Here is a 24075-nt window from a genome sequence, read left to right as displayed (position 1 = left end):
TGTTATAGTTCTCCTTCAACACCTGTCTAGATCTAATGTCTGCCAGGCTGTCTGGTTCATATATACTGTCACTGAAACCATAAGAAGAAAGATTGAGAAAAGGAGGAGGAGGAGGAGGAAGAGACTTTATGTAACGTAGCATTATGCAACACACACAAACACAACTACACACACACACACACACACACACACGCACGCACGCACGCACGCACGCACGCACACACACACACACACACACACACACACACACACACACACACACACACCTGGGGGGAAATCAGAATACAGCAATCTCTTTTTAATTACTTTGAATAAGGTAATGTCTTTCTGTTTAGATTTGTTTTCTAAATACATCTGACATGACTCACACCAAACAAATGTGGTTATTCATTTATTTTAACCTTATTTTAACCTTTAACCTTTTAACCTTTATTTAGGCAAGGGGAGCCCCAATGAGGCCAAGGTCTATGTTTTGAGGGAGCCCTTCACATAATCCAATAAATGACCTAAAATGACAGGGAGCTTCGGAAACACACAGATGAATACAAATATGAATGGGTTCCATACCCTCATTCCAAAAACACATATTGCATGTCTTCGTGCTCATCTCCTCGAACTGAGAAAACATGACTCTATTTGAAATGATAGTGATTCAAACTGGGAGGTATAGGGAGATCATGTGGCATAATATTGGTGTGCTATCTCGTTCTAAAGCAGGCAGTTGTATAAGAGTTCAAAAGAGGACTGTGTGCATGAATTCAGGGAAAACATGTGCCAGCCGTGTCCACAAAGGCGTGATTAAAATCCCTCCTGGCCATGGGTAAACATCATTTCATTTTCTCACATGGCCTGAACATGGGTTAGTCAGTATCTCCAGTGATTAAAATCCCTCCTGGCCATGGGTAAACATCATTTCATTTTCTCACATGGCCTGAACATGGGTTAGTCAGTATCTCCAGTGGCTTTCATCAACATGGGTTAGTCAGTATCTCCAGTGATTAAAATCCCTCCTGGCCATGGGTAAACATCATTTCATTTTCTCACATGGCCTGAACATGGGTTAGTCAGTATCTCCAGTGATTAAAATCCCTCCTGGCCATGGGTAAACATCATTTCATTTTCTCACATGGCCTGAACATGGGTTAGTCAGTATCTCCAGTGATTAAAATCCCTCCTGGCCATGGGTAAACATCACTTCATTTTCTCACATGGCCTGAACATGGGTTAGTCAGTATCTCCAGTGGCTTTCATCAACATGGGTTAGTCAGTATCTCCAGTGGCTTTCATCAACATGGGTTAGTCAGTATCTCCAGTGGCTTTCATCAACATGGGTTAGTCAGTATCTCCAGTGATTAAAATCCCTCCTGGCCATGGGTAAACATCACTTCATTTTCTCACATGGCCTGAACATGGGTTAGTCAGTATCTCCAGTGATTAAAATCCCTCCTGGCCATGGGTAAACATCACTTCATTTTCTCACATGGCCTGAACATGGGTTAGTCAGTATCTCCAGTGGCTTTCATCAACATGGGTTAGTCAGTATCTCCAGTGATTAAAATCCCTCCTGGCCATGGGTAAACATCATTTCATTTTCTCACATGGCCTGAACATGGGTTAGTCAGTATCTCCAGTGGCTTTCATCAACATGGGTTAGTCAGTATCTCCAGTGATTAAAATCCCTCCTGGCCATGGGTAAACATCACTTCATTTTCTCACATGGCCTGAACATGGGTTAGTCAGTATCTCCAGTGATTAAAATCCTTCCTGGCCATGGGTAAACATCACTTCATTTTCTCACATGGCCTGAACATGGGTTAGTCAGTATCTCCAGTGATTAAAATCCCTCCTGGCCATGGGTAAACATCACTTCATTTTCTCACATGGCCTGAACATGGGTTAGTCAGTATCTCCAGTGGCTTTCATCAACATGGGTTAGTCAGTATCTCCAGTGATTAAAATCCCTCCTGGCCATGGGTAAACATCACTTCATTTTCTCACATGGCCTGAACATGGGTTAGTCAGTATCTCCAGTGGCTTTCATCAACATGGGTTAGTCAGTATCTCCAGTGATTAAAATCCCTCCTGGCCATGGGTAAACATCATTTCATTTTCTCACATGGCCTGAACATGGGTTAGTCAGTATCTCCAGTGATTAAAATCCCTCCTGGCCATGGGTAAACATCATTTCATTTTCTCACATGGCCTGAACATGGGTTAGTCAGTATCTCCAGTGGCTTTCATCAACATGGGTTAGTCAGTATCTCCAGTGATTAAAATCCCTCCTGGCCATGGGTAAACATCATTTCATTTTCTCACATGGCCTGAACATGGGTTAGTCAGTATCTCCAGTGGCTTTCATCAACATGGGTTAGTCAGTATCTCCAGTGATTAAAATCCCTCCTGGCCATGGGTAAACATCATTTCATTTTCTCACATGGCCTGAACATGGGTTAGTCAGTATCTCCAGTGATTAAAATCCCTCCTGGCCATGGGTAAACATCATTTCATTTTCTCACATGGCCTGAACATGGGTTAGTCAGTATCTCCAGTGGCTTTCATCAACATGGGTTAGTCAGTATCTCCAGTGATTAAAATCCCTCCTGGCCATGGGTAAACATCATTTCATTTTCTCACATGGCCTGAACATGGGTTAGTCAGTATCTCCAGTGATTAAAATCCCTCCTGGCCATGGGTAAACATCATTTCATTTTCTCACATGGCCTGAACATGGGTTAGTCAGTATCTCCAGTGGCTTTCATCAACATGGGTTAGTCAGTATCTCCAGTGATTAAAATCCCTCCTGGCCATGGGTAAACATCATTTCATTTTCTCACATGGCCTGAACATGGGTTAGTCAGTATCTCCAGTGGCTTTCATCAACATGGGTTAGTCAGTATCTCCAGTGATTAAAATCCCTCCTGGCCATGGGTAAACATCATTTCATTTTCTCACATGGCCTGAACATGGGTTAGTCAGTATCTCCAGTGGCTTTCATCAACATGGGTTAGTCAGTATCTCCAGTGATTAAAATCCCTCCTGGCCATGGGTAAACATCATTTCATTTTCTCACATGGCCTGAACATGGGTTAGTCAGTATCTCCAGTGGCTTTCATCAACATGGGTTAGTCAGTATCTCCAGTGATTAAAATCCCTCCTGGCCATGGGTAAACATCATTTCATTTTCTCACATGGCCTGAACATGGGTTAGTCAGTATCTCCAGTGGCTTCCATCAACATGGGTTAGTCAGTATCTCCAGTGGCTTTCATCAACATGGGTTAGTCAGTATCTCCAGTGGCTTTCATCAACATGGGTTAGTCAGTATCTCCAGTGGCTTCCATCAACATGGGTTAGTCAGTATCTCCAGTGGCTTTCATCAACATGGGTTAGTCAGTATCTCCAGTGATTAAAATCCCTCCTGGCCATGGGTAAACATCATTTCATTTTCTCACATGGCCTGAACATGGGTTAGTCAGTATCTCCAGTGGCTTTCATCAACATGGGTTAGTCAGTATCTCCAGTGATTAAAATCCCTCCTGGCCATGGGTAAACATCACTTCATTTTCTCACATGGCCTGAACATGGGTTAGTCAGTATCTCCAGTGGCTTTCATCAACATGGGTTAGTCAGTATCTCCAGTGATTAAAATCCCTCCTGGCCATGGGTAAACATCATTTCATTTTCTCACATGGCCTGAACATGGGTTAGTCAGTATCTCCAGTGGCTTTCATCAACATGGGTTAGTCAGTATCTCCAGTGGCTTTCATCAACATGGGTTAGTCAGTATCTCCAGTGGCTTTCATCAACATGGGTTAGTCAGTATCTCCAGTGATTAAAATCCCTCCTGGCCATGGGTAAACATCATTTCATTTTCTCACATGGCCTGAACATGGGTTAGTCAGTATCTCCAGTGGCTTTCATCAACATGGGTTAGTCAGTATCTCCAGTGATTAAAATCCCTCCTGGCCATGGGTAAACATCATTTCATTTTCTCACATGGCCTGAACATGGGTTAGTCAGTATCTCCAGTGATTAAAATCCCTTCTGGCCATGGGTAAACATCATTTCATTTTCTCACATGGCCTGAACATGGGTTAGTCAGTATCTCCAGTGGCTTTCATCAACATGGGTTAGTCAGTATCTCCAGTGATTAAAATCCCTCCTGGCCATGGGTAAACATAATTTCATTTTCTCACATGGCCTGAACATGGGTTAGTCAGTATCTCCAGTGATTAAAATCCCTCCTGGCCATGGGTAAACATCACTTCATTTTCTCACATGGCCTGAACATGGGTTAGTCAGTATCTCCAGTGATTAAAATCCCTCCTGGACATGGGTAAACATCATTTCATTTTCTCACATGGCCTGAACATGGGTTAGTCAGTATCTCCAGTGGCTTTCATCAACATGGGTTAGTCAGTATCTCCAGTGATTAAAATCCCTCCTGGCCATGGGTAAACATCACTTCATTTTCTCACATGGCCTGAACATGGGTTAGTCAGTATCTCCAGTGATTAAAATCCCTCCTGGCCATGGGTAAACATCATTTCATTTTCTCACATGGCCTGAACATGGGTTAGTCAGTATCTCCAGTGGCTTTCATCAACATGGGTTAGTCAGTATCTCCAGTGATTAAAATCCCTCCTGGCCATGGGTAAACATCATTTCATTTTCTCACATGGCCTGAACATGGGTTAGTCAGTATCTCCAGTGGCTTCCATCAACATGGGTTAGTCAGTATCTCCAGTGGCTTTCATCAACATGGGTTAGTCAGTATCTCCAGTGGCTTTCATCAACATGGGTTAGTCAGTATCTCCAGTGGCTTCCATCAACATGGGTTAGTCAGTATCTCCAGTGGCTTTCATCAACATGGGTTAGTCAGTATCTCCAGTGATTAAAATCCCTCCTGGCCATGGGTAAACATCATTTCATTTTCTCACATGGCCTGAACATGGGTTAGTCAGTATCTCCAGTGGCTTTCATCAACATGGGTTAGTCAGTATCTCCAGTGATTAAAATCCCTCCTGGCCATGGGTAAACATCACTTCATTTTCTCACATGGCCTGAACATGGGTTAGTCAGTATCTCCAGTGGCTTTCATCAACATGGGTTAGTCAGTATCTCCAGTGATTAAAATCCCTCCTGGCCATGGGTAAACATCATTTCATTTTCTCACATGGCCTGAACATGGGTTAGTCAGTATCTCCAGTGGCTTTCATCAACATGGGTTAGTCAGTATCTCCAGTGGCTTTCATCAACATGGGTTAGTCAGTATCTCCAGTGGCTTTCATCAACATGGGTTAGTCAGTATCTCCAGTGATTAAAATCCCTCCTGGCCATGGGTAAACATCATTTCATTTTCTCACATGGCCTGAACATGGGTTAGTCAGTATCTCCAGTGGCTTTCATCAACATGGGTTAGTCAGTATCTCCAGTGATTAAAATCCCTCCTGGCCATGGGTAAACATCATTTCATTTTCTCACATGGCCTGAACATGGGTTAGTCAGTATCTCCAGTGATTAAAATCCCTCCTGGCCATGGGTAAACATCATTTCATTTTCTCACATGGCCTGAACATGGGTTAGTCAGTATCTCCAGTGGCTTTCATCAACATGGGTTAGTCAGTATCTCCAGTGATTAAAATCCCTCCTGGCCATGGGTAAACATCATTTCATTTTCTCACATGGCCTGAACATGGGTTAGTCAGTATCTCCAGTGATTAAAATCCCTCCTGGCCATGGGTAAACATCACTTCATTTTCTCACATGGCCTGAACATGGGTTAGTCAGTATCTCCAGTGATTAAAATCCCTCCTGGACATGGGTAAACATCATTTCATTTTCTCACATGGCCTGAACATGGGTTAGTCAGTATCTCCAGTGGCTTTCATCAACATGGGTTAGTCAGTATCTCCAGTGATTAAAATCCCTCCTGGCCATGGGTAAACATCACTTAATTTTCTCACATGGCCTGAACATGGGTTAGTCAGTATCTCCAGTGATTAAAATCCCTCCTGGCCATGGGTAAACATCACTTCATTTTCTCACATGGCCTGAACATGGGTTAGTCAGTATCTCCAGTGATTAAAATCCCTCCTGGCCATGGGTAAACATCATTTCATTTTCTCACATGGCCTGAACATGGGTTAGTCAGTATCTCCAGTGGCTTTCATCAACATGGGTTAGTCAGTATCTCCAGTGATTAAAATCCCTCCTGGCCATGGGTAAACATCATTTCATTTTCTCACATGGCCTGAACATGGGTTAGTCAGTATCTCCAGTGGCTTTCATCAACATGGGTTAGTCAGTATCTCCAGTGATTAAAATCCCTCCTGGCCATGGGTAAACATCATTTCATTTTCTCACATGGCCTGAACATGGGTTAGTCAGTATCTCCAGTGGCTTTCATCAACATGGGTTAGTCAGTATCTCCAGTGATTAAAATCCCTCCTGGCCATGGGTAAACATCACTTAATTTTCTCACATGGCCTGAACATGGGTTAGTCAGTATCTCCAGTGATTAAAATCCCTCCTGGCCATGGGTAAACATCACTTCATTTTCTCACATGGCCTGAACATGGGTTAGTCAGTATCTCCAGTGATTAAAATCCCTCCTGGCCATGGGTAAACATCATTTCATTTTCTCACATGGCCTGAACATGGGTTAGTCAGTATCTCCAGTGGCTTTCATCAACATGGGTTAGTCAGTATCTCCAGTGATTAAAATCCCTCCTGGCCATGGGTAAACATCATTTCATTTTCTCACATGGCCTGAACATGGGTTAGTCAGTATCTCCAGTGGCTTTCATCAACATGGGTTAGTCAGTATCTCCAGTGATTAAAATCCCTCCTGGCCATGGGTAAACATCATTTCATTTTCTCACATGGCCTGAACATGGGTTAGTCAGTATCTCCAGTGGCTTTCATCAACATGGGTTAGTCAGTATCTCCAGTGGCTTTCATCAACATGGGTTAGTCAGTATCTCCAGTGGCTTTCATCAACATGGGTTAGTCAGTATCTCCAGTGGCTTCCATCAACATGGGTTAGTCAGTATCTCCAGTGGCTTCCATCAACATGGGTTAGTCAGTATCTCCAGTGGCTTTCATCAACATGGGTTAGTCAGTATCTCCAGTGGCTTCCATCAACATGGGTTAGTCAGTATCTCCAGTGGCTTTCATCAACATGGGTTAGTCAGTATCTCCAGTGGCTTCCATCAACATGGGTTAGTCAGTATCTCCAGTGGCTTCCATCAACATGGGTTAGTCAGTATCTCCAGTGGCTTCCATCAACATGGGTTAGTCAGTATCTCCAGTGGCTTTCATCAACAAGGGTTAGTCAGTATCTCCAGTGGCTTTCATCAGCATGGGTTAGTCAGTATCTCCAGTGGCTTCCATCAACATGGGTTAGTCAGTATCTCCAGTGGCTTTCATCAACATGGGTTAGTCAGTATCTCCAGTGGCTTCCATCAACATGGGTTAGTCAGTATCTCCAGTGGCTTCCATCAACATGGGTTAGTCAGTATCTCCAGTGGCTTCCATCAACATGGGTTAGTCAGTATCTCCAGTGGCTTTCATCAACATGGGTTAGTCAGTATCTCCAGTGGCTTTCATCAACATGGGTTAGTCAGTATCTCCAGTGGCTTCCATCAACATGGGTTAGTCAGTATCTCCAGTGGCTTTCATCAACATGGGTTAGTCAGTATCTCCAGTGGCTTTCATCAACATGGGTTAGTCAGTATCTCCAGTGGCTTTCATCAACATGGGTTAGTCAGTATCTCCAGTGGCTTCCATCAACATGGGTTAGTCAGTATCTCCAGTGGCTTTCATCAACATGGGTTAGTCAGTATCTCCAGTGGCTTTCATCAACATGGGTTAGTCAGTATCTCCAGTGGCTTCCATCAACATGGATTAGTCAGTATCTCCAGTGGCTTTCATCAACATGGGTTAGTCAGTATCTCCAGTGGCTTCCATCAACATGGGTTAGTCAGTATCTCCAGTGGCTTTCATCAACATGGGTTAGTCAGTATCTCCAGTGGCTTCCATCAACATGGGTTAGTCAGTATCTCCAGTGGCTTTCATCAACATGGGTTAGTCAGTATCTCCAGTGGCTTTCATCAACATGGGTTAGTCAGTATCTCCAGTGGCTTCCATCAACATGGGTTAGTCAGTATCTCCAGTGGCTTTCATCAACATGGGTTAGTCAGTATCTCCAGTGGCTTCCATCAACATGGGTTAGTCAGTATCTCCAGTGGCTTTCATCAACATGGGTTAGTCAGTATCTCCAGTGGCTTCCATCAACATGGGTTAGTCAGTATCTCCAGTGGCTTTCATCAACATGGGTTAGTCAGTATCTCCAGTGGCTTTCATCAACATGGGTTAGTCAGTATCTCCAGTGGCTTTCATCAACATGGGTTAGTCAGTATCTCCAGTGGCTTTCATCAACATGGGTTAGTCAGTATCTCCAGTGGCTTTCATCAACATGGGTTAGTCAGTATCTCCAGTGGCTTCCATCAACATGGATTAGTCAGTATCTCCAGTGGCTTTCATCAACATGGGTTAGTCAGTATCTCCAGTGGCTTCCATCAACATGGATTAGTCAGTATCTCCAGTGGCTTTCATCAACATGGGTTAGTCAGTATCTCCAGTGGCTTTCATCAACATGGGTTAGTCAGTATCTCCAGTGGCTTTCATCAACATGGGTTAGTCAGTATCTCCAGTGGCTTCCATCAACATGGGTTAGTCAGTATCTCCAGTGGCTTTCATCAACATGGGTTAGTCAGTATCTCCAGTGGCTTCCATCAACATGGGTTAGTCAGTATCTCCAGTGATTAAAATCCCTCCTGGCCATGGGTAAACATCACTTCATTTTCTCACATGGCCTGAACATGGGTTAGTCAGTATCTCCAGTGATTAAAATCCCTCCTGGCCATGGGTAAACATCACTTCATTTTCTCACATGGCCTGAACATGGGTTAGTCAGTATCTCCAGTGATTAAAATCCCTCCTGGCCATGGGTAAACATCATTTCATTTTCTCACATGGCCTGAACATGGGTTAGTCAGTATCTCCAGTGGCTTTCATCAACATGGGTTAGTCAGTATCTCCAGTGATTAAAATCCCTCCTGGCCATGGGTAAACATCATTTCATTTTCTCACATGGCCTGAACATGGGTTAGTCAGTATCTCCAGTGGCTTTCATCAACATGGGTTAGTCAGTATCTCCAGTGATTAAAATCCCTCCTGGCCATGGGTAAACATCATTTCATTTTCTCACATGGCCTGAACATGGGTTAGTCAGTATCTCCAGTGGCTTTCATCAACATGGGTTAGTCAGTATCTCCAGTGATTAAAATCCCTCCTGGCCATGGGTAAACATCATTTCATTTTCTCACATGGCCTGAACATGGGTTAGTCAGTATCTCCAGTGGCTTTCATCAACATGGGTTAGTCAGTATCTCCAGTGGCTTTCATCAACATGGGTTAGTCAGTATCTCCAGTGGCTTTCATCAACATGGGTTAGTCAGTATCTCCAGTGGCTTCCATCAACATGGGTTAGTCAGTATCTCCAGTGGCTTCCATCAACATGGGTTAGTCAGTATCTCCAGTGGCTTTCATCAACATGGGTTAGTCAGTATCTCCAGTGGCTTCCATCAACATGGGTTAGTCAGTATCTCCAGTGGCTTTCATCAACATGGGTTAGTCAGTATCTCCAGTGGCTTCCATCAACATGGGTTAGTCAGTATCTCCAGTGGCTTCCATCAACATGGGTTAGTCAGTATCTCCAGTGGCTTCCATCAACATGGGTTAGTCAGTATCTCCAGTGGCTTTCATCAACATGGGTTAGTCAGTATCTCCAGTGGCTTTCATCAACATGGGTTAGTCAGTATCTCCAGTGGCTTCCATCAACATGGGTTAGTCAGTATCTCCAGTGGCTTTCATCAACATGGGTTAGTCAGTATCTCCAGTGGCTTCCATCAACATGGGTTAGTCAGTATCTCCAGTGGCTTCCATCAACATGGGTTAGTCAGTATCTCCAGTGGCTTCCATCAACATGGGTTAGTCAGTATCTCCAGTGGCTTTCATCAACATGGGTTAGTCAGTATCTCCAGTGGCTTTCATCAACATGGGTTAGTCAGTATCTCCAGTGGCTTCCATCAACATGGGTTAGTCAGTATCTCCAGTGGCTTTCATCAACATGGGTTAGTCAGTATCTCCAGTGGCTTTCATCAACATGGGTTAGTCAGTATCTCCAGTGGCTTTCATCAACATGGGTTAGTCAGTATCTCCAGTGGCTTCCATCAACATGGGTTAGTCAGTATCTCCAGTGGCTTTCATCAACATGGGTTAGTCAGTATCTCCAGTGGCTTTCATCAACATGGGTTAGTCAGTATCTCCAGTGGCTTTCATCAACATGGATTAGTCAGTATCTCCAGTGGCTTTCATCAACATGGGTTAGTCAGTATCTCCAGTGGCTTCCATCAACATGGGTTAGTCAGTATCTCCAGTGGCTTTCATCAACATGGGTTAGTCAGTATCTCCAGTGGCTTCCATCAACATGGGTTAGTCAGTATCTCCAGTGGCTTTCATCAACATGGGTTAGTCAGTATCTCCAGTGGCTTCCATCAACATGGGTTAGTCAGTATCTCCAGTGGCTTTCATCAACATGGGTTAGTCAGTATCTCCAGTGGCTTTCATCAACATGGGTTAGTCAGTATCTCCAGTGGCGTCCATCAACATGGGTTAGTCAGTATCTCCAGTGGCTTCCATCAACATGGGTTAGTCAGTATCTCCAGTGGCTTTCATCAACATGGGTTAGTCAGTATCTCCAGTGGCTTTCATCAACATGGGTTAGTCAGTATCTCCAGTGGCTTTCATCAACATGGGTTAGTCAGTATCTCCAGTGGCTTTCATCAACATGGGTTAGTCAGTATCTCCAGTGGCTTTCATCAACATGGGTTAGTCAGTATCTCCAGTGGCTTTCATCAACATGGGTTAGTCAGTATCTCCAGTGGCTTCCATCAACATGGATTAGTCAGTATCTCCAGTGGCTTTCATCAACATGGGTTAGTCAGTATCTCCAGTGGCTTTCATCAACATGGGTTAGTCAGTATCTCCAGTGGCTTTCATCAACATGGGTTAGTCAGTATCTCCAGTGGCTTCCATCAACATGGGTTAGTCAGTATCTCCAGTGGCTTCCATCAACATGGGTTAGTCAGTATCTCCAGTGGCTTCCATCAACATGGGTTAGTCAGTATCTCCAGTGGCTTTCATCAACATTAAAGGTGCAATCTGCAATATATACTGCTGTTCATTGGTCATTTCAATGAAAGCATCTCCCTCCCATCCCTCAGCTTAATGGCAAACTATGTGACGGGGGTGCAGTTTTCTTTCGTTTTTTAAAATGAAGTATCTTTTCTAATTCAAGAGGATGGATGTGTTGAGTGTTAATCTAATCACTATCCAGTCCAGTGTGGATGTCTTGGATTTGGAAGGAGCTGACACATGCTCATCTGTTTCCCCTTCTTTGTGTAATAACACTCAGATTACCACAGCTCAAAAACAGGAAATACTGAAACCATAGAGTGTCTGAACTGACATCAGCTTAATCCTCTCACTACCCACTGTACATGTCACTTCCCTTTCACCAAGCTTATTAAGGCTACTTCTTAATTCACTAATCCTCTTTTTCATGGATTCACGCACAAATTCAGGCTGTTGCTTTATCTGCTTAGAGGAAGAATAGTGATGGACAAGCGCGCGCACACACACACACACACACAGTTTTGTATTGCTATCCTTGTGGGGACCAAATAATTGATTTCCTGTCACGCCCTGACCTTAGAGAGCCATTTTATTTCTCTATTTGGTTAGGTCAGGGTGTGATGTGGGGTGGGCATTCTATGTTTTGTTTTCTATGTTTCATTATTTCTATGTTTTGGCCGGGTATGGTTCTCAATCAGGGACAGCTGTCCATCGTTGTCTCTGATTGGGAATCATACTTAGGTAGCGCTTTTTCCCTCCTTTCAGTGTGGGTAGTTGACTTTGTTAGAGGCATCGTAGCCTAAGTTAAGCTTCACGGTCAGTTCTTTGTTTTGTTGGCGACATTTACCTAATAAACAGAAATGTACGCTCACCACGCTGCACCTTGGTCCGCCTCTTACGACGCCCGTGACATTTCCATTCAAAATCATGTTTTCCCTAACCCCTAACCCTAAATCTAACTCTAACCTTAACCCAAAGCCTAACCTTGACTACAAACCCCTTACCCTAACACTATACGTACTGTAACCCTAACTCTTACCCCTAACCCTTACCCTCAACCTAACTACTACCCCTAACCCTTACACTCAACCTAACCCCTACCCCAAACCTTAACCCTCAACCTAACTCCTACCCCTAACCCTTACCCTCAACCTAACTCCTACCCCTAACCATTACCCTCAACCTAACTCCTACCCCTAATCCTTACCCTCAACCTAACTCTAACCCCTAACCCTTACCCTCAACCTAACTCCTACCCCTAATCCTTACCTTCAACCTAACTCCTACCCCAAACCCTTACCCTCAACCTAACTCCTACCCCTAATCCTTACCTTCAACCTAACTCCTACCCCAAACCCTTACCCTCAACCTAACTCTAACCCCTAACCCTTACCCTCAACCTAACTCCTACCCCTAATCCTTACCTTCAACCTAACTCCTACCCCTAATCCTTACCCTCAACCTAACTCCTACCCCTAACCCTTACCCTCAACCTAACTCTAACCCCTAACCCTTACCCTCAACCTAACTCCTACCCCTAACCCTTACCCTCAACCTAACTCCTACCCCTAATCCTTACCTTCAACCTAACTCCTACCCCAAACCCTTACCCTCAACCTAACTCCTACCCCTAATCCTTACCCTCAACCTAACTCTAACCCTAACCCTTACCCTCAACCTAACCCTAACCCTTACCCTCAACCTAACCCTAACCCTAACCCTACCCTCAACTTAACTCCTACCCCTAACCCTTACCCTCAACCTAACCCCACTAACCCTAACCCTCACCCTAACCCTAACCCCTAACCCTTACCCTCAACCTAACCCCACTAACCCTAACCCTCACCCTAACCCTAACCCCTAACCCTTACCCTCAACTTAACTCCTACCCCTAACCCTTACACTCAACCTAACTCCTACCCCAAACCCTTACCCTCAACCTAACTCCTACCCCTAACCTTTACCCTCAACCTAACTCCTACCCCAAACCTTAACCCTCAACCTAACTCTAACCTCTAACCATTTTTACCTTGTCCCTGAGCTGACAAGGTAAAAATCTGTCATTCTGCCCCTGAGCAAGGCAGTTAACCCACTGTTCCCCGGGCGCCGAAGACGTGTATGTCGGTTTTGGCAGCCCCCCGCACCCGAATCTTCATTCTAAACTTAACTTTCATTCTAACCCTAACCTTCATTCTAAACCTAACCTTCATTCTAACCCTAACCTTCATTCTAAACCTAACCTTGATTCTAACCCTAACCATTCTAACCCTAACCTTCATTCTAACCCTAACCATTCTAACCCTAACCATTCTAACCCTAACCATAATTGTTGGGAGCTCTTGGCCTTTCCTGTTCTCTCACCGTCTCCAGACCGGTCGGATGTACAGTATAGAAACGGGGCAGAAAGTTGCAATAGGCTCGTGCAACCCTAGGTTAGATAACAGCATAAACAGAAACCCTCTTAAACCTACCCATAATTATAACCCTAACCCTAGGTTAGATAACAGCATAAACAGAAACCCTCTTAAACCTACCCATAATTATAACCCTAACCCTAAACCTAACCCCTAAGCCTAAAATAGCATTTTTCCTTATGGGGACCAGCAGATACTTACCCCATCCCCAAATTGTCCTTGTTTTGCTATACTTGTGAGGACTTCTGGTACCAACAAGGATAGTTAAACAAAAATACACACATATACACACACACACACACACACACACACACACACACACACACACACACACACACACAAACACTCCCTCTCCGTGTAGATAGCTTGACCTTGCTTCACGTGCCTTCCTGTTCGATCACTAGTGTTGCACACTAATGAGTGTGTGCTGCATGCAGAGAAATGCAGAGCCATGGCTTTTGTGTCAGTCAGTCAGTCAACCTGGTTCTCTGGCTCCCAATCTGATCATTAGTAGTAGTGCTGTCTGTCTGTCTGTCTGTCTGTCTGTCTGTCTGTCTGTCTGTCTTTCCTGTTGCTGCAGTCATGGGATTCTAACCAACACTCTTATTCACTTAATGCTCAGGGCAGGGTACCATTACTGTTAGAGACAGGGTGCCATTACTGTTAGAGACAGGGTACCATTACTGTTAGAGACAGGGTACTATTACTGTTAGAGACAGGGTACCATTACTGTTCAGGACAGGGTACAATTACTGTTAGAGACAGGGTACTATTACTGTTAGAGACAGGGTACTATTACTGTTCAGGACAGGGTACCATTACTGTTAGAGACAGGGTACTATTACTGTTAGAGACAGGGTACTATTACTGTTAGAGACAGGGTACCATTACTGTTAGAGACAGGGTCCCATTACTGTTCAGGACAGGGTACTATTACTGTTAGAGACAGGGTACCATTACTGTTCAGGACAGGGTACCATTACTGTTAGAGACAGGGTACTATTACTGTTAGAGACAGGGTACCATTACTGATCAGGACAGGTTACTATTACTGTTAGAGATAGGGTACCATTACTGTTAGAGACAGGGTACTATTACTGTTAGAGACAGGGTACCATTACTGTTAGAGACAAGGTACTATTACTGCTAGAGACAGGGTACCATTACTGTTAGAGACAGGGTACCATTACTGTTAGAGACAGGGTCCCATTACAGTTAGAGACAGGGTACTATTACTGTTAGAGACAGGGTAATATTACTGTTAGAGAGAGGGTAATATTACTGTTAGAGACAGGGTCCCATTACCATTAGAGACAGGGTCCCATTACTGTTAGAGACAGGGTACCATTACTGTTAGAGACAGGGTACTATTACTGTTAGAGACAGGGTCCCATTACTGTTAGAGACAGGGTACTATTACTGTTAGAGACAGGGTACTATTACTGTTAGAGACAGGGTACCATTACTGTTAGAGACAGGGTATTATTACTGTTAGAGACAGGGTACCATTACTGTTAGAGACAGGGTCCCATTACTGTTAGAGACAGGGTACCATTACTGTTCAGGACAGGGTACCATTACTGTTAGAGAATGGGTACCATTACTATTAGAGACAAGGTCCCATTACTGTTAGAGACAGGATACCATTACTGTTCAGGACAGGGTACCATTACTGTTAGAGACAGGGTACCATTACTGTTAGAGAAAGGGTACCATTACTGTTAGAGACAGGGTACTATTACTGTTAGAGACAGGGTACCATTACTGTTCAGGACAGGGTACCATTACTGTTAGAGACAGGGTACCATTACTGTTAGAGAATGGGTACCATTACTATTAGAGACAAGGTCCCATTACTGTTAGAGACAGGGTACCATTACTGTTCAGGACAGGGTACCATTACTGTTAGAGACAGGGTACCATTACTGTTAGAGACAGGGTACCATTACTGTTAGAGACAGGGTACTATTACTGTTAGAGACAGGGTACCATTACTGTTAGAGACAGGGTACCATTACTGTTAGAGACAGGGTATCATTACTGTTCAGGACAGGGTACTATTACTGTTAGAGACAGGGTACCATTACTGTTCAGGGCAGGGTACTATTACTGTTCAGGACAGGGTACCATTACTGTTAGAGACAGGGTACCATTAGTGTTAGAGACAGGGTACCATTACTGTTAGAGACAGGGTACCATTACTGTTCAGGACAGGGTACCATTACTGTTAGAGACAGGGTACCATTACTGATCAGGACAGGGTACCATTACTGTTAGAGACAGGGTACCATTACTGTTAGAGACAGGGTACCATTACTTTTCAGGACAGGGTACTATTACTGTTAGAGACAGGGCACCATTACTGTTAGAGACAGGGTACTATTACTGTTCAGGACAGGGTACCATTACTGTTCAGGACAGGGTACCATTACTGTTCAGGACAGGGTACCATTACTGTTCAGGACAGGGTACCATTACTGTTCAGGACAGGGTACTATTACTGTTCAGGACAGGGTACTATTACTGTTCAGGACAGGGTACTATTACTGTTAGAGACAGGGTACCATTACTCTTAGAGACAGGGTACCATTACTGTTCAGGACAGGGTACCATTACTGTTCAGGACAGGGTACCATTACTGTTAGAGACAGGGTACCATTACTGTTCAGGACAGGGTACCATTACTGTTCAGGACAGGGTACCATTACTGTTAGAGACAGGGTACCATTACTGTTCAGGACAGGGTACCATTACTGTTCAGGACAGGGTACCATTACTGTTCAGGACAGGGTACCATTACTGATCAGGACAGGGTACCATTACTGTTAGAGACAGGGTACCATTACTGTTAGAGACAGGGTACCATTACTGATCAGGAAAGGGTACCATTACTGTTCAGGACTGGGTACCATTACTGTTCAGGACAGGGTACCATTACTGATCAGGACAGGGTACCATTACTGTTAGAGACAGGGTACCATTACTGATCAGGACAGGGTACCATTACTGTTTAGGACAGGGTACCATTATTGTTAGAGACAGGGTCCCATTACTGTTCAGGACAAGGTACCATTACTGTTAGAGACATGGTACCATTACTGTTAGAGACAGGGTACCATTACTGTTAGAGACAGGGTACCATTACTGTTAGAGACAGGGTACCATTACTGTTAGAGACAGGGTACCATTACTGTTAGAGACAGGGTACCATTACTGTTAGAGACAGGGTACCATTACTGTTAGAGACAGGGTCCCATTACTGTTAGAGACAGGGTCCCATTACTGTTAGAGACAGGGTACCATTACTGTTAGAGACAGGGTCCCATTACTGTTAGAGACAGGGTACCATTACTGTTAGAGACAGGGTACCATTACTGTTAGAGACAGGGTCCCATTACTGTTAGAGACAGGGTCCCATTACAAAATGTATTTGTCTAACTAACCAATATACCATTTAGCAGAAGCTTTATATTTGCAGTTCAGACCGACTGTGTTTTATACCTGAGTAGAATAGTTATACGACACTTCGATGCTTTTGTGACTGCTTTTATGTGATCAAACTGTGGTGCATTATGGGAATCACAGAATTGACACAGTCAATTCTTGTAATAATCTTAGGCTCGTATGTGCTGATCTAGGATCAGGTCCTCCTCGTCCATCTAACGTCATTCATTATTATGTAAAAGATAAAACGGATCCTGTATCAGTTTATCCCACTCTGAGACGCTTTGTGAATACTGGTCTATGAAGTTGATGTTGTTGGCCATTGCTGTCCCGCTCACTCATGTTCTTCACAAGGTTTTACTATCCAGAACCTCATTGTCCCTTTTCTTGGTCATGAACAGGGTGTCTGTACCATGACAACAGCCTTCCTTCACTTCTTCTTCCTGGCGTCGTTCTGCTGGGTCCTGACGGAGGCTTGGCAGTCCTACATGGCCGTCACTGGGAAGGTCCGCACCAGGCTCATCAGGAAGAGGTTCCTCTGTCTGGGATGGGGTGAGTGTCTCTGTCTGGGATGGGGTGAGTGTCTCTGTCTGGGATGAGGTGAGTGTGTCTGTCTGGGATGGGGTGAGTGTCTCTGTCTGGGATGGGGTGAGTGTCTCTGTCTGGGATGGGGTGAGTGTCTCTGTCTCATGGGTCATGACTCTGAAATGTCTTGGTCTCTCTCTATTGGTTCGTAGCTCTGTTCTTTAATGTGTCTATTTATCTCTCTACCCCTCCCTTTTCTCTTCATCTCTCTGTCTCTCTCTCTCTCTCTCTCTCTCTCTCTCTCTACCCCTCCCTTTTCTCTTCATCTCTCTCTCTCTCTCTCTCTCTCTCTCTCTCTCTCTCTCTCTCTGTCTGTCTGTCTGTCTGTCTCTCTCTCTCTCTCTCTCTCTCTCTCTCTCTCTCTCTCTCTCTCCCTCTCTCTCTCTCTCTCTCTCTCTCTCTCTTCATCTCTCTCTCTCTCTCTCTCTCTCTCTCTCTCTCTCTCTCTCTCTTCATCTGGGATGTTGTTGTCTCTGTCGTCCTCCTGTCAGCTAGGTTCTGTGTTGCAGTGCTGATGTGCTCCCTCCATTCCAACTCTCCTAGGGATCTGTACATGGACTTCCCTTGGGCTGCAGGGAGATTGACTAGCTGGCCTGATGGTGGTTTCCTCATAGGAGTTAGCTGATAGCTAGGATTTAACCAAGGCCTCTGCAGTGTTTTAGCACAGCGAGGCTTGTCTTGTTGTTGTTGTTTTTCAGGGTACAGCTACTAGCTAAACGAGAACACTAAGTTATAAAGGAAAGTATGTATGATTATTATTATTAAGAATGTCTATATACATATACATCAGGCCACAGAGAACGAGAGAGAGAGAGAGAGAGAGAGAGAGAGAGAGAGAGAGAGAGAGATAGAGAATGGACTACAGTATACAGTGATGCTCTAGCAGGGGCCGTGCTGTGTGTGTAGGCTACTGTGAGAGGAGGGAGAGAGAGATGACTCTAGCAGGGGCCAGGCTGTGTGTGTAGACTACTGTGAGAGGAAGGAGAGAGATGACTCTCTAGCAGGGCCCAGGCTGTGTGTGTAGACTACTGTGAGAGGAAGGAGAGAGGTGATGCTCTAGCAGGGGCCATGCTGTGTGTGTAGACTACTGTGAGAGGAGGGAGAGAGAGATGACTCTCTAGCAGGGGCCAGGCTGTGTGTGTAGACTACTGTGAGAGGAAGGAGAGAGGTGATGCTCTAGCAGGGGCCATGCTATGTGTGTAGACTACTGTGAGAGGAGGGAGAGAGAGAGGTGACTCTCTAGCAGGGGCCGGGCTGTGTGTGTAGACTACTGTGAGAGGAGGGAGAGAGAGAGGTGACTCTCTAGCAGGGGCCGTGCTGTGTGTGTAGGCTACTGTGAGAGGAGGGAGAGAGAGGTAATGCTCTAGCAGGGGCCGGGCTGTGTGTGTAGGCTACTGTGAGTGGAGGGAGAGAGAGGTGATGCTGTAGCAGGGGCCGGGCTGTATGTGTAGGCTTCTGTGAGAGGAGGGAAATAGAGGTGATGCTGTAGCAGGGGCCGGGCTGTGTGTGTAGGCTACTGTGAGTGTGAGCAAGTGACACAGGAACAGGGAGGAGGGGTCGAGATACCTCAACCAACCAAGCCAACTCTCGCTGTAGTAGACTAATAGCTAGCTAGCTAGGCTAATTATCATCCAATATGATGACGTAGTTTCTGTCTTGACTGCATCAAACAGGGAGAAGCTAGTTAAGCTAGCTAGCTAGGCTAATTATCATCCAATATGATGACGTAGTTTCTGTCTTGACTGCATCAAACAGGGAGAAGCTAGTTAAGCTAGCTAGCTAGGCTAATTATCATCCAATATGATGACGTAGTTTCTGTCTTGACTGCATCAAACAGGGAGAAGCTAGTTAAGCTAGCTAGCTAGGCTAATTATCATCCAATATGATGACGTAGTATCTGTCTTGGCTGCATCAAACAGGGAGAAGCTAGTTAAGCTAGCTAGCTAGGCTAATTATCATCCAATATGATGACGTAGTAGCTGTCTTGGCTGCATCAAACAGGGAGAAGCTAGTTAAGCTAGCTAGCTAGGCTAATTATCATCCAATATGATGACGTAGTAGCTGTCTTGGCTGCATCAAACAGGGAGAAGCTAGTTAGGTAGGCTAACTGAGGCTGCATGCACTTTCTCTTCCTACAAACAACAACTCCATTCAGAATATAATGTAGCAGGCTAAGATAGGTGTTTCCAGCGACCAACCAATTAGAAGCCAGAGTAAAATTACAAGATGCACACGGAGGGTGTCATTGGAAACACTTATCTTCCTGTATCCTCTTTACTACAAATCATAGAAACACTCTATTTTAACATATGTTGATGTTGAATTAACATATGTTGATTCCATCATTTTAATCACATCTTCCATTGATTAGATATCTCCTAACTTTTGTCCCACAGAGAGGCTCTATGACTGTAGCCTATTGCCGCTTTGATGACTTCTGATTGGCCAACAACAACATGCTACATGCGCCCCTCTCGTGAAAAGCAAAAAGCAGCAGCATAAATTATACCATTTCTCTCTGTCTCTACTGCAGCAGTCGTGTTCTGATCTGTATGGGTCCTTCTGGACAAATCAGTTGAAATGACACATACCAGAGACCCATGACATTCATATCAGATCCGACAGTATTTAGAATTCTGGATCCAGACCGGCTTTGGTCCCGGATCAGGTCTCAGGTATTCGGGTACAGGTGGGTCTGTGAAGACATCTACGGACGTCTCATCCAAGGACCTCTTACTTACAGCAAAGACACTTCCCAAATCTCTATTAAGAATCCAATTGATTACGAAAGAGCCCACACACTCATTCCTCCTGTTACCTAGCAACAAACAAGAACCTCTCTCTTCATTCGTCATTGCAGTTCACGGCCGAACTACAATATGTGCATTGTTACGTTATGCCGATAAAGCAAATTGAAATGAGAGAGAGAGAGAGAGAGAGAGAGAGAGAGAGAGAGAGAGAGAGAGAGAGAGAGAGAGAGAGAGAGAGAGAGAGAGGTGAGTAGGTAAAGGCTGATATATATAGACATTCTAAATGTAAATGATAAAATCGTGTGGTCTTGGTCGATGTTAGAAGGTTAGATGTTGTATGGTCATGTTAGGCGAGAAGAAAATAGATGAGTTGTATCTGTGCTGTATCTTTTGTCCTGCAACTGCACAGAACTTAAAACATTTTAATTATTCGCCTACCTCCTCATGCCTTTTGCACACATTGTATATAGACTCCCCCTTTGTTTTCTACTGTGTTATTGGCTTGTTTATTGTTTACTCCATGTGTAACTCTGTTGTTGTCTGCTCATACTGCTATGCTTTATCTTGGCCAGGTCACAGTTGTAAATGAGAACTTGTTCTCAACTGGCCTCCCTGGTTAAATAAAGGTGTTCTCAACTGGCCTCCCTGGTTAAATAAAAGGTGAAATAAAATAATAAAATATGAGAGGACGTCTCTGAGAACAAATAACAGTAAACTCATCCATTGTAGCATCTCTGTAGACTCATCTATTGTAGCATCTCTGTAGACTCATCCATTGTAGCATCTCTGTAGACTCATCCATTGTAGCATCTCTGTAGACTCATCCATTGTAGCATCTCTGTAGACTCATCCATTGTAGCAGCTCTGTAGACTCATCCATTGTAGCATATCTGTAGACTCATCCATTGTAGCATCTCTGTAGACTCATCCATTGCAACATCTCTGTAGACTCATCCATTGTAGCAGCTCTGTGAGGATACGATACTGTCAGAAACATGGGTTTGTTTTCTATGAAAGTATGAGTCAACAGTTATGAAACTTATGTGAAGAACCAATACAATCCTCAAGCATCAACATTACATGTTGCTTTTTGTACTGCAGGTGTTCAGTATAATCTAACATCTCTGTGGGGTTTATAGTTTAAAGTAAGAATTGATTTTCTCATCTTGTTCAGATTGTAAATATTAGCTTTTTTTTTTAACAGTAAATCAAGCAACGTTGGTGTTTGTGCTTAGCGTGTGTTTACATGAACGTGTGTGTACATCAGAGCTCTGGAGGCTACGTGATTTATGCCATAGCGCCGTACATTAGAGGCCCATTTACCTCTTCAGCACTGGGAGAGACAAGTGGACGACCACAAGGTCTCCGCCCCCACCTCCAGGAAATGTGACTGCATCAGTAAATCCTTCCCAGGCTGGGTGTGTGTGTGTGTGTGTGTGTGTGTGTGTGTGTGTGTGTGTGTGTGTGTGTGTGTGTGTGTGTGTGTGTGTGTGTGTGTGTGTGTGTGTGTGTGTGCGTGTGCGTGTGTGTGTGTTCCCAGGCCATGCCGAGAGGGAAGGTGTTTATATTCCCGGATGGACTGCAACAATCCATAACAGAGATCCAGGTGGTGTAGAGGGGGAACAAGCCCCATGTACCAGAGAGGGAGACCCACTGTAGTCTCTCATAGGGATTGTTTTCATTGTGTTACTGTGTGTGTAGGTAGCACTGCTCTTAAAGCTAGAATCCCACATTGAAACAATAACAATAACTTTTGGAAAAAGAAAGTTGTGACGGGCCTGAAGAAATGTAACCACATTCAAATTCATAGATGTATCTCCGGATGTAAGGACTGACCTTCCATGAAATCAAGTTATGAAATATAGTTTTTGGGGCGGCAGGTAGCCTAGTGGTTAGAGCGTTGGGCCAGTAACCAGCAGGTAGCCTAGTGGTTAGAGCGTTGTGTCAGTAACCAGCAGGTAGCCTAGTGGTTAGAGCATTGGGCCAGTAACCAGCAGGTAGCCTAGTGGTTAGAGTGTTGGGCCAGTAACCAGCAGGTAGCCTAGTGGTTAGAGCGTTGGGCCAGTAACCAGCAGGTAGCCTAGTGGTTAGAGCGTTGGGCCAGTAACCAGCAGGTAGCCTAGTGGTTAGAGCGTTGGGCCAGTAACCAGCAGGTAGCCTAGTGGTTAGAGCGTTGGGCCAGTAACCAGCAGGTAGCCTAGTGGTTAGAGCGTTGGGCCAGTAACCAGCAGGTAGCCTAGTGGTTAGAGCGTTGGGCCAGTAACCAACAGGTAGCCTAGTGGTTAGAGCGTTGGGCCAGTAACCAGCAGGTAGCCTAGTGGTTAGAGCGTTGTGTCAGTAACCAGAAGGTTGCTTGATCGAATCCCTGAGCTGACAAGGTAAAAATCAGTCGTTCAGCTCCTGAACAAGGCAGTTAACTCACTGTTCCCCGGTAGGCCATCATTGTAAATATGAATTTGTTCTTAACTGACTTACCTAGTTATGAGGCATTCATGAAAAGCAAAATTCTCTGTTACAAATCAGGTACTTCTCACGTGTCAGAGATCTCTTGTGGACCTGGTTTTGAACCGGAGACATATCTTGTGTGAGTCAAGCATGAAAAGCACTCTACTCTACTGAAACTGAGAGTTCAAGAATCTACAAGGAGTAATACGAATTTCACTGATATTCTTTGCATGTAATTCCCATAATGAGGTATTTATGAAAAGTGGCATTCTCTGTTACAAATCAGGTGCTTCTCGTATGTATCAGAGAAATGTGTTTTTGCACCAGGGACCTTTCTCGTGTGAGGCAAACGTGATAACCACTACACTACGGAAACTGCTGTTTGAATTAGTAAACGGAATCATTATCTGAGGCTATACAGTGTTTGTTTACATTCACATTGTGTACAAACATTGGGGTAAATCATACTTATATTTGGGGTTCTGATGGGGTACGACAGTTGAACTAAGCTCATGAGGCATTTATAAGTTATATTGTTCAAGAATCAGTGGGTATATATCATTAATTTATAAAACCAAGCAACTAAGGATTCTATCTTTAAATACACTAAGCTTCTTATCTTGACTGGAGTTCTATCGGCAGAACACTGCCTCTATGGAGCTAATGATGAAGGAGATAGTTAACCTGCACATTCTGGAAGACATTCTGTATGGCATTCTGTATGACATTCTGGATGACATTCTGTATGGCATTCTGTATGACATTCTGTATGACGGCTGTATGACGACTGTATGACATTCTGTATGACGGCTGTATGACATTGTACGACATTCTGTATGACGGCTGTGTGACATTCTGGATGACATTCTGGATGACGGCTGTATGACATTCTGTATGACATTCTGTATGACATTCTGTATGACATTCTGTAAGACATTCTGTATGACATTCTGCATGACGGCTGTATGACATTCTGTATGACATTCTGGAGGACATTCTGTATGACATTCTGGAGGACATTCTGTATGACGGCTGTACGACACAATGAAACAAGCATTCAGAACTACCTGTCTTATTGTTCATGTGTTCATTCTTGTCTTTTTCAGGATTACCTGCGTTGGTGGTTGCCGTCTCAATGGGATTCACCAAAGCAAAAGGCTATGGGACACCCCAGTAG

The 24075-nt window shown here is 44.3% G+C and overlaps 1 protein-coding gene across 22 annotated transcripts in view; it reads left to right on the top strand.

Annotated features, from left to right (window-relative positions):
- LOC110531925 (adhesion G protein-coupled receptor B3) overlaps window positions 1-24075 on the top strand; it is a 351790-nt gene that overhangs the window by 287379 nt on the left and 40336 nt on the right. For all 22 annotated transcript variants that reach the window (XM_090217639.1, XM_090217638.1, XM_090217634.1 and 19 more), the window contains 2 exons: window positions 17520-17670; window positions 24005-24074. In XM_090217639.1, coding sequence (XP_090073765.1) covers window positions 17520-17670; window positions 24005-24074 — 221 coding nt within the window. The remainder of the gene's footprint in view (window positions 1-17519; window positions 17671-24004; window position 24075) is intronic.

This window comes from Oncorhynchus mykiss, chromosome 23 (assembly GCF_057628025.1).
Source record: "Oncorhynchus mykiss isolate SJ-2025 chromosome 23, ASM5762802v1, whole genome shotgun sequence".
NCBI classification, from domain to species: domain Eukaryota; kingdom Metazoa; phylum Chordata; class Actinopteri; order Salmoniformes; family Salmonidae; genus Oncorhynchus; species Oncorhynchus mykiss.
This window is presented reverse-complemented; position numbering and strand designations above follow the sequence as displayed.